This window comes from Apis dorsata, unplaced genomic scaffold (genome assembly GCF_000469605.1).
Source record: "Apis dorsata unplaced genomic scaffold, Apis dorsata 1.3 scaffold_92, whole genome shotgun sequence".
Lineage (NCBI taxonomy): Eukaryota > Metazoa > Arthropoda > Insecta > Hymenoptera > Apidae > Apis > Apis dorsata.
In genome coordinates, this window is record NW_006263390.1 from 726,035 (window position 1) to 736,604 (window position 10,570).

Below are 10,570 nucleotides of genomic sequence, written 5' to 3' on the forward strand. Positions count from 1 at the left end.
ACAAAAGTTTAATTTCTTACGAATGTAGTTAGCTTATAAAATATACAAGATATATCTTCTGCGCTATGTACAAATAGCTTTATTTATCATTATTTTGCAAATCGATATGCAAAAAGTATAAATTAGAAATTATTTTTTAAAAAGCTATACTTTATTTTTATTTATTTAAAATTCATATAAGTAGATAAATATATAGATAGATAAGTTGATAAAAAATAAATAAATATATAATAGATAAGATAGATAACAGGTACGCATATAGACAAATAGACAAATATATAAAGTGGACACCAGGCAAAAGGAGATAGGATAGATAAAGAGCAGACAAATAGGCACACAGAAACAAAAAAATATAAAAGAAAAATTAAGATACATATAGGTATTACGTATGCTGCACGCAATATACATACATTTTGTGTGTATGCAAAAATATATTGAATGCACAAACTGTGTATATATAAATATACATATACACTTTAAATGTGTATAAAAAATTAATTTTAATCGATACTAAACATTTTTCATAACTTTTGAAACTTGATTCCTCTCTCTCTGTTAATCGACTAGCATAATTGCATTGTATCTTTTTTTAATATAATTTTCATGTATATGATCTGTTTTTAATGGATCGGTCATTTTATTCTTGTATTTTATTCTTAAATTTTTTTTTAGTTTTCAGTTATTTAAAGAAAAAAAAAGAAAAAATAATGAATGATAAAAATATGTTTTTTGCATTTATATTATAATTTAAATATATTGCATACTGTCGATTCAGAGAGAAGCATTGCAAGAATTCGACAATCATGCCAACTTCTTTTTTTCATGTACTAACTTTTTGTATAAATGTGTCACATGTAAATATTTATTATTTCTACTGTATGATGAGAATATTAAATCATAATCGCTTCGGCTGACTAGTGAATTATTATGCAATATTTGTTTTTTTTCCAAGTTGGAGTATAAAATCAAAACATTTACATAATAATACTATTATTGCTTATATCTATTTTGCTTATATATTAACAAAATAATGCTAAATAGTTTTTTTTTTAAATATTATTCATTGTTCAGCCGATCCGAAAGAATGCGAGATGCAATTTTTGGATTTTTTATAATTTGTTATTTAATATAATGGATGTTATAGAAATGTTTTCTATATTTAAAGTTATAAGTTTTCTGTTTTTTTTTGGTATTATTAACGTGTAAGCTTATATCTTAAATTAAATACTTTTTTATGATAATAAAATGACTTGTTACTTTGTTTTATATAACACTTACACTCTCTGTAATCCATTTTGAATTGAAAATTTAATTCCTATTATTCTTTTTATTATTAAAAATAATAGTTGTTAATAATATTATATTGAATAATGAAAAAAAAAACATAGATTTCAAGTAAGAAATTGAAAAAATATTTAAATGATATAAAATGTATAAAATAAATTCGATTATAATGCAAAATTTTTTGAAAATCAAATAATTTTTAGCAATAACAATAAGAATTGTTATTATAATATATCTAATCTTAAAACTTGATCTTTTCTACTTTAAAATGTTGAACAAGTGATAAAAATATTGAAGAATACATTTAAAAAAATGAAACATATAAAAATGAATGAGTTAATTCTTTAAATAATTCTTATGAAAGTAAATGATTGTTAATAAATTGGAGAATAATGAATATATACAGCAGGCAAGATTAATTCTATTTGTTTGCTTGCTTATATGTTTGTTTATTTATTGTGTGCATGTGTATGCGTGTGCGTGTATATATATATGTATATATATATATATATACTTATTTATTTATTTATTTACTTATTTTATTTATTTATTTATTTCATTGTTGTATGTCATATAATATTTTTGTGTCGTATATTGCAATTATCATAAATCAAATTTGAAAATAGGCTTTAAATTATTATAACAATATATCTTAGATAATAATTGAAGCGCTCCCTGGAATCAATAGAGCTGAAAACTCTCGCAACAATTTTCACGAACTTTTATCGAAATTTACGCCTGTATATGTAGGGGACCGTTTCAATTACGATATCATCGCTATATATATATATATTGAACACTTGTTGAAATCCCCCCGTTAAGAAAGATTTTCAAATGTTCAATTAAAATGAACATTTCTTATACGTATTATCGAGTGTTCATCTAATAGAATACTTAATACATCATACTAGTTTCAGCCGAAACAGCAGATGACGTTTACTATTTACCTTCCATTTCCTATAGTTACGTTATGCGTAATAATAACCATAATATAATGATAAACATTATTACCACCACAGAGCATTAATAGTGTTATAATAGCACTGTTGCTAGGGACGCATGAAGATATATTTATGTGACGGCGGCCCCACTACCTGTTTAATGCAATGAACGATACTCATTCATCCGAGTAAGATTCATTATACACATACATAATATTCAGTGTAGTATCATTACATTATATATTAACTCGTATCAGCATATTTTTCTTCATATTGTTTTTTTTTTATTCTTCTCCTATGTTCTTCTTTTGTATTTAAAGAAGATCTTAATTGAACGATTTCGAGACATCCGTTGATTTTGTTTTGGCCAAGTATGTTGTATTTGTTTATAAAGTTAATTATGACGTTTTTCTTTATTTATCGCTCTTTTTTTTCTTTCACTCTTTTTCTCAATTGTTTCTCTTTATTACACTTTAACATAAACATTCTTGTATAATTTTCATAATTAGCGATCGCTTATGATTGTTTTTCGCTATGATTTTTACGTCAACAAAAAATTAAAATGAAGAGAAATTAAAAAAATTAAACGCGAAATATAGCTATCATATATATTCGACATAAAATAGCAGAATTTCTAATATGAGATCATTATCAATTGTATCTGTTGTGACATATCGTAATATTTCTGTCGTTTTTTTTTTTTTTTTAATTTTTTAATAATACAAACCACATATATATAAAATAAAAATTATCATTCTTTTCCTTTCTTTTTCTTCTTTTTTCTCTTGTTTTAGATTTGATAGTATATGTGAACAGGAATATTCAAGGAAATGGCAATGAGAAGATACAATTGGATAAACGAGAAGCACACCTAAAAGGAAATGATATAGTATAGTAATAAAGAAATGTAATGATATAGTGGGAATTAGTGATAAGATGGTGATAGTAAGAAAGGGAAAGAAAAGGAAAATTATGTTCATGATATTCTGAAATTGGAAACAATTTTCCAAATCTTTCGTTTCTTCTTCATTTTTTTTCTTTTGAGATCAAAGTATATATTATCCAATCAAAAACAAAAATAACTCTTTTTGATACGACAATAATAATATTATTATTGTTATTATTATGTATTATTTAATCAATATAACATTATTTAGCTATCCCTGTGGTAAATCGAAGCTTTTATTTTCGCACGCAGGACAATTGAAACAAAGCTTTTTAATTTGATACACGAAATTCAAGGAACAGAAAAAAGGACAGGTTTTAATTCGAGATGTACTGCTACAGATGAAGCGAAAGCTGATGTAATTATCATATGCGCATCTGAATTTATTATGATGAATGTCTATCAAATATTGTAAAGTTTGAATCTTGTAACTTGGATAAATCGATTCACCGAACGATCACCATAGGAAAAAGTTTTGTAAATTGTTCTCGACATTTCATAATAGGTCAAAAAGTTGGTTAGACAATGATCCTGGAGTACAGAAGTAGTGTGATCGAAATATGATCGAAAACGAATTGAAAACTACTATTTTGTTTTGTTTCAATCTCACCTGACTATCTTTTTTTTTTTTTTTTTTTTTTTTTTTTTTTTTTTTTTTGCTTCATATTTTTCCACATCGTATTCAATATTTGCTTGTATTGCATAATTATATTAGACAATAGTAATAAGTTGTAAGGATTTACCATCTTAGCACCTAATGTGACAAATAATATGGAATCTGTTTTGTAATGGATATAATTAGGATAATAATATAATTTAAGTATCTAAAAACAATGCTTCGTATTCCAGTTACATCTATTTACTACTTCGAATTCCAGGTTTTATTTCATATCATCCAGGTAAGAAAGCGAAGTCGCCTTCACAAAAATTTCTCCCTGTTTTTTCTTTTTCTTTTTAATGAGTCCATTTATTCCATGCCTGCAATCAAATTATTACATAAATGAAATAGTAAAATAGATTAAAATATATTTGCTTATTTATAAATTTATAAACAAAAATGGAACAGTGTACAATTACAGTGTACAAATTATATTATTATATTATATTCCATAATATATTATAATAACATATAATACCTTATAAAATATTCATAATATAAATATAAATAATCGATAAGAGATTTTATTCAATTCCTTTTTTTAATTTCAATTTTAATAATAACTATTCTAATTTTATGTATAATAATTTATATAACATACCGGATGTTGTTTATCTTGCACAGCATCTGGTATTCCCCATGCTGGTGGATCCATTTTATTTGTTTCATTCGGAGGAATTTCTGTCAATGTAGGCGTTCCAAATTGTCCTGGCAATAATGTTAATCCTGGCATTAGCGACAAAGTAGTTGCGCTTCCATTAGGAAAAGGTTGTTGTTGAGTATCAACGTGACCCTGCATATAAATTAAAATAAAATTATTAGATAAATAAAATTAAATTTAAAAAACATGCATATAAATTTAAAAGAAAATTTTTAAAAAATGAAAAAAATAGAAAAAATAAGAAGAAATATGAAAAAAAACATGAAAAGAGAAATGAATAAAAAATGAGTGTCAAAAATATAAAAGTTTACCTGAAAAGAAGATTCCATCATTTGATGTAATTCAGCATCAACATTGGATATACGATTATAAGTAGCATTAGATCGAAACATTTGATGCCTATCTATTCCTGGTGCTAAACTTGCCCAAGATCCAACAAGTTTTTCATTATTTAACATCCAATTGATGGAATCGGCATCGCCACCAGGTCCCATCCCTGCTGTTGCATAATTTTTCCATGCTCTTTCTGTACCGATCGGTCGTGGTACCTTACGGTCCTCTATTTTAAGCTGATTCATTTCCTGAGCTACTTGTGCTGGCGAAGAAGGTGATATAGCTGGTGACCCACCATTTTCTAAGCTCGTAATTAAATCGATGCTTCCAGGTTGTGCGGTTATGTTTGCCAAATGATTGGAGAAACTAATTTGGCTTATCATTGGATCTTGATGGGGTGGATAATTATTGTGCGGCGGAGCAAATGGCCAACGAGTTTGTCCATTGGTTGAGATTCCGGTATTTCCGGGAGTGGCCCGAGATGGTGCTTGATATTTTCCCAAAGGAAAATTTCCAAGCATTGCTAGATTATTAGATTGGATTGCGGACGGAGGGGGTGGTGGTACAGTAGCAAACATATTTGGATGCATTCCCGCCGCCGGCGAACCCGCATTAAACATTGTCACTTGAGGTTTGCTATTTAAATGTAGCGAACTAGAAAAATCAGGCGCTCTAGGATTTAACCTGGACATACTGACAGTAGTGTTCACCGAAGCAGATGGTGAAATTGTTTGTGTGAAATTTTGCATATGTGGATGAAAAGGTAAAAGTGGATGACCTTGCCCTTCATTCGGTACCATCTTTAGTAAACTTGAATTTACATTTGGATGTTCATAACCAATATTATTTCCTTTAAACAAACCTACGTCCAACGTTGGTTGTGACGTAGAGGCTATCACGTGCGGCTGATGAGTTGTTGTATTACGAGTTCCCGTCAATTCTCCTTGAAATACTGGCCTACTAAATTGTGCTCCCATAGCTGCTCCCATTTCTATATTTTGTTGAGGAATCACTGGTCGTGCTACTGCCAAACTACCAGGTGGTTTATTTGAAAGAGGATGTTCGCTGTAATTTCCGGATGACTGAAATTGCGGTGGTTGAATAGGATTATGGCCTGTATTTGATGATACGCCACCACTTCCTATACTAGTCACATTCGTGTTAGTTGTATTGTTTGATTTACTTGAAACAGGAGAACACATTGTTGTTCCTCGATATCCAGGAGCTTTTGAAGCATCTACCTATATGAACAGTGAAAAAAAAAATTATTAAAATATCTGTTAAAAATTATAAAATGTTTATTTTACAATTGTGATTATTAAAAGAACAAGAGAAAAAAATAAAAAATGAAAGTATAATTAACAGCTAACCTGAGGAGGTACGTTGTCAATAAATTTAGATGAAGATGAACCCGAGATATTTACGGACACTCCACCACCTCCAGCTACAGTTGCAAAATTCATACCCTTTTGAGATTCATTTTCTCGGCCGCCCCACATTGACTGTTGCGTAACTTTAGTAAAAGTATCATTAAATAATGAATATTCAAGAGGTGTATTATTCGTCTGTTGTTGTTGTTGTTGTTGTTGTTGCTGTTGCTGTTGCTCTTGAATTGTCGATGCAATTGGTGGCGAACTACGCGCTTGTTGTTGTTGTTGTTGTTGTTGCTGCTGCTGTTGCTGTTGCTGTTGCTGCTGCTGCTGCTGTAATTGCTGTTGACACTGTGATGATATCGGGGGCGACGGACTAACTCGTATTGACGAGTTTGAACAAGTTGAAGTAACAGTACTTTCCGAACAGTATGCAACCACAGTGCTTGTTGCTGGCGAAACCGCCGCATTTGAGCCGGGAGAATAAGTAGATTTTCCAGAGTAATGAGAAACCATAGTTGGTGGAGCAGACAAAGTAGGCAGTGGTCGGCAGTGTTTTGGCGATGTATTGACTGCAGACTGTTGAGATGAAGTCTGAGCCATTGCCGCGGCTGTAGCTGATACAACAGTCACTGTATTTGCTTGCAACGATTTTTGTTTGTTTACCGTAGTATGAGTGGATTGCATGACGGTAGTAGATGTATGTGTTGAGGCAGTGATTTCAGATAATTTCGCTGCAAATGTTTGCGTAGTACTTGTCGTTACAATTTTAGTTGCTCGTCCAGCAGTCATAATTGCACTCGTATATGACATTGTCGTCTTTGTATTTGATGACGAAGCCATTTGAGCTGCTACAGCTTGGGCTCGTTTTTCAGCTGCAACAAATATATATAAAACAATATATTAATCAAATATCTATTAATTAATGAATATTTTTTTTGCTGCGATTATCTGCAATTTTTTTATATATATTAAGTTGATTAATATTATTAATATTATAAAAAAAAAATAATTTGTTATTACCTGCAGCTACGAGTCTAGGTGCCGTTGCACGTGGTAAAGGTGTTGGAAATGCTCCAGTAAGTTTAATAGTAGATGATGATCGAAGTGGAATTAACTGATTAACGGTAGACACTCCAGATGTATAATTAGATTTATTAATTTGCGTGCTACTGGAACTAGATGTTAGACTTAGAGGTTTATTTATAGGACCCAACTTTGCTTTACTCGACTAAAATTAAAATATATGTGACAAATTAGAATACGGATCGACTATCTTTTAATCTTTCAAATTTTGCTATAATATATAAATTTTTCAAATATTTATATAATAATTTGATATAATAATTTGGTTGATCTTACAGCTACAGTAGATATTGTTTTATCCCAAGAAGAAGTTGTAACAACTGCCAATTTTGATTTTGGAAGCATTTGCAGTATGTCAACATCTGGATCCTTAATGAGAGCAGCTATTAATGTATGAGCTTGTTTTGTTGCATCAGATGATCCTCTAAAAATAATAAAAACAAAAATTAAATAAATCATATATTATTCTAATATATTTAACAAAAATTAATAATAAAATATGCATACTTAATGGTAATAATTCGTTCACCCTGACATTTGCTTTGTTTTTCAACTTCAATATGCGCTCCTGTTGCACCTCTAATAGCATTTATATTACTTCCGCCTCTTCCAATAACTCGACTAATAGCATTTGGTGGAACAGATACTTTTTTTGAACGGAATGGTGAATTCATAAATCTTCCAGAATCATCAGATTGTCCCCTATTTTAGAAATTGTTTTAAATTTTTATTTAATAATTATATCTCTATATGATAATATAAGTTATAAGAATAATACCATTGATAATTTAAATAATATTTCTTACTTTCGTACAACTTCTTTCCAGCCTTCTTCGCGTTTACCACCCTGCTTAGGACTGGTTGTATTATTTGTCTTTGCAGAAGTATTTAATGCATCGCCATCATATTGATTATTATAGGATTTCTTGCCTTTACCAGGCACATACGTTTCATTACCAGTTGCTTCGAAGTCTTCTCTATCGGCAGGATGTCTCGACGATTCAAACACTAGTTGACTTTTCAATTTTCGTTCATTACAGTTTACAGTCGAAGACCTAGAACTCATTGTAATAGAAGTCGCAGATACAGATACTGTATTAGATGCATTATTTATAATTCTCCTGAAAAAATAAAAACATACAAAAAATTAAAAAGTATTAAAAAAATTTATATATGTATTCAATTTGCAATAAATATTGTTTTTCATATCATCATTTTTCCAACTTACTTTTCGGACGCATTATTTTGAGATTTAGTAGGGGTAATAGAATTTTGTGATAAAGTAGTACTTTGCGTAACAACAGACTTTGGAGATCTTTGAGGAGATGTGTCTTTTTCATTATTAGTAGAATTATTAGTTTTCTTTTTCTTCTTTTCTTTCTTTTTCTCTCTAGCTTTGACATCATTACTACTGCAACTGCCTTGACTATTTGCATCGATTCCACTATCACCTTCTTCTCTGTAAGGATCCTCTGGACTTCTATTAACCGGTGATGGCATACTATCCATTCTTTCACAACTATCTCCAGTTTCGTGTTCACTATCATCCGCTCTATCGCATTCTTCGTCTCCGGATTTCTTTCCATTTTCTTCTTTATCTTCATAATTTGTTTCATTTTTCTTGTATTCTTCGTGTAATTTTCGTTTTTCTTCTTTTTTTTCAAGTTTCTTTTTTTTCTTTCGCTCTCGTCTACGAGCAGCCGCTGCTTTTTTCGATTCTTCTCTCGTTTTCTCCATATCAAGTTCTTCCAATAAAATCGTTGCATTTTTATTTGCTTTTGCTGCTTGAGTTTCTTTTGCTGCTCGAATAACTTTCACACATTCTTGACATTTTTCTAGGAGCTCCTTATCACTGACGGTAGCTATATACCTTGTCATTTCTTGATCACTTGGAAATTGAGTAACATGATTTACCATCCATTTAACAACTTTAATGTGTCCTTTACGAAAAGCGGCCATCAAACAAGAAACCTACAAATTAATATGATAAAATATATATATATATAAGATATATATTAATAAAACTGATCAATCATAGAGTGCATAACCTAGTTCAGCCGCAGCAATAGCGTTGGCTAAATGTCGCCAAATAAGAACGAACAAATCCAAACAATATATGTTAAAGAAAGTTTATTAAATAATAGTTTATTATTCATGATATAATGTAATATAATTTTTTATCGATAAAAAAATATTTGTAATATTCAACTGATTTTTTCGATATATTATTTGAATTTTCGTGTTTGGTCAGTGACATATATGGCTTGATTAAGTTACACGTTCCGTGATTGGTGTTTTTTTATTAATCATTCGTTAACAAAAACGTTAACAAAGAAAGTTTTTGCAAAAAAATGTTGTTTGAAATTATTTCAGTAATCTCTAATTAATGTTTCCATATTTTTGGCACATCCTATATATATATATATATATATCCAATCCATATGTATATGTTATAGATATATGTACTCAAATTTTTATATACCTTTCGATTGTCTTGTGAATCGATATCTGCTCCAGCATGGTACAATAAATCAACAACATTTAAATGCCCACCATTTGCCGCTAACCATAATGGACTATTTCCCTTCTTGTTTTTTACTTCAACTTGCGTTCCTCTATGAGATTCAAAAAGATGAGTTAAAATTATAAATATAGAAACAATATCAAAAAATAAAATAAATAAATATTACCTTGACAATAATAATTCTACAAAACGGCAGTGTCCTTTATCAGCAGCAATGGTGAGAGCAGTATCGCGAGATGATGGAACAGGAGTAGCATTAACATCAGCTCCTTTAGTTAATAAAACTCGCCCAACTTCTACATATCCTCCACTAGCTGCTTCCATCAATGGTGTTAAGCCGGTCTAAAATTTTAATAAAATTTATATGAATTGTATAAAAAATATATATATATATGTTTTATATATGTGTATATTTTAGATTATGTAAATACATTTCAATATTATATATTTATGATTTAAAATTATATTAAATTTTTTTCATAATAACAAAATATCAATAATTTTCATAAATCAAAACACTTTGAAGAAAATGAAAAATAAAATAATATAATTTTTTATATTTCATACTACATTTTAAAATTTTTATATTTCAATATAACATATAGAAACCCATCTATGTGTTTATTTTTACATATTTTACACAAAGAAAAGATTTAATATATATATTTAAATATTTATAAACAAATATGTATGTGTGCACGTGTACTGTTTTATCTCTTTTCTTATTTTTTTTTTTCATCTTTTTTCTTTCTTTATATATATATATA

General features: G+C 29.0%; 1 protein-coding gene and 1 long non-coding RNA gene across 8 annotated transcripts in view; one reads left to right on the forward strand and one right to left on the reverse strand.

Moving 5' to 3' along the window:
* Positions 1 to 1,810: 1,810 nt before the first annotated feature.
* Positions 1,811 to 3,480, forward strand: LOC116185066. The gene is made up of 2 exons (XR_004149807.1): positions 1,811 to 2,596; positions 3,042 to 3,480. It is a non-coding gene; the product is annotated as an uncharacterized LOC116185066 (long non-coding RNA).
* Positions 3,387 to 10,570, reverse strand: part of LOC102672143 (ankyrin repeat domain-containing protein 17) — a 17,854-nt gene continuing 10,670 nt past the window's right edge. For 6 of the 7 annotated variants that reach the window (XM_031508627.1, XM_031508626.1, XM_031508624.1 and 3 more), the window contains exons 18-28: positions 9,970 to 10,145; positions 9,762 to 9,894; positions 8,508 to 9,250; positions 8,086 to 8,400; positions 7,787 to 7,981; positions 7,556 to 7,703; positions 7,217 to 7,424; positions 6,194 to 7,068; positions 4,802 to 6,064; positions 4,431 to 4,622; positions 3,387 to 4,149 (exon numbers count right to left, since the gene is read on the reverse strand). In XM_031508627.1, coding sequence (XP_031364487.1) covers positions 4,126 to 4,149; positions 4,431 to 4,622; positions 4,802 to 6,064; positions 6,194 to 7,068; positions 7,217 to 7,424; positions 7,556 to 7,703; positions 7,787 to 7,981; positions 8,086 to 8,400; positions 8,508 to 9,250; positions 9,762 to 9,894; positions 9,970 to 10,145 — 4,272 coding nt within the window. In that variant the 3' untranslated portion in view covers positions 3,387 to 4,125. The remainder of the gene's footprint in view (positions 4,150 to 4,430; positions 4,623 to 4,801; positions 6,065 to 6,193; positions 7,069 to 7,216; positions 7,425 to 7,555; positions 7,704 to 7,786; positions 7,982 to 8,085; positions 8,401 to 8,507; positions 9,251 to 9,761; positions 9,895 to 9,969; positions 10,146 to 10,570) is intronic. The other variant, XM_031508625.1, reaches the window with a different exon arrangement.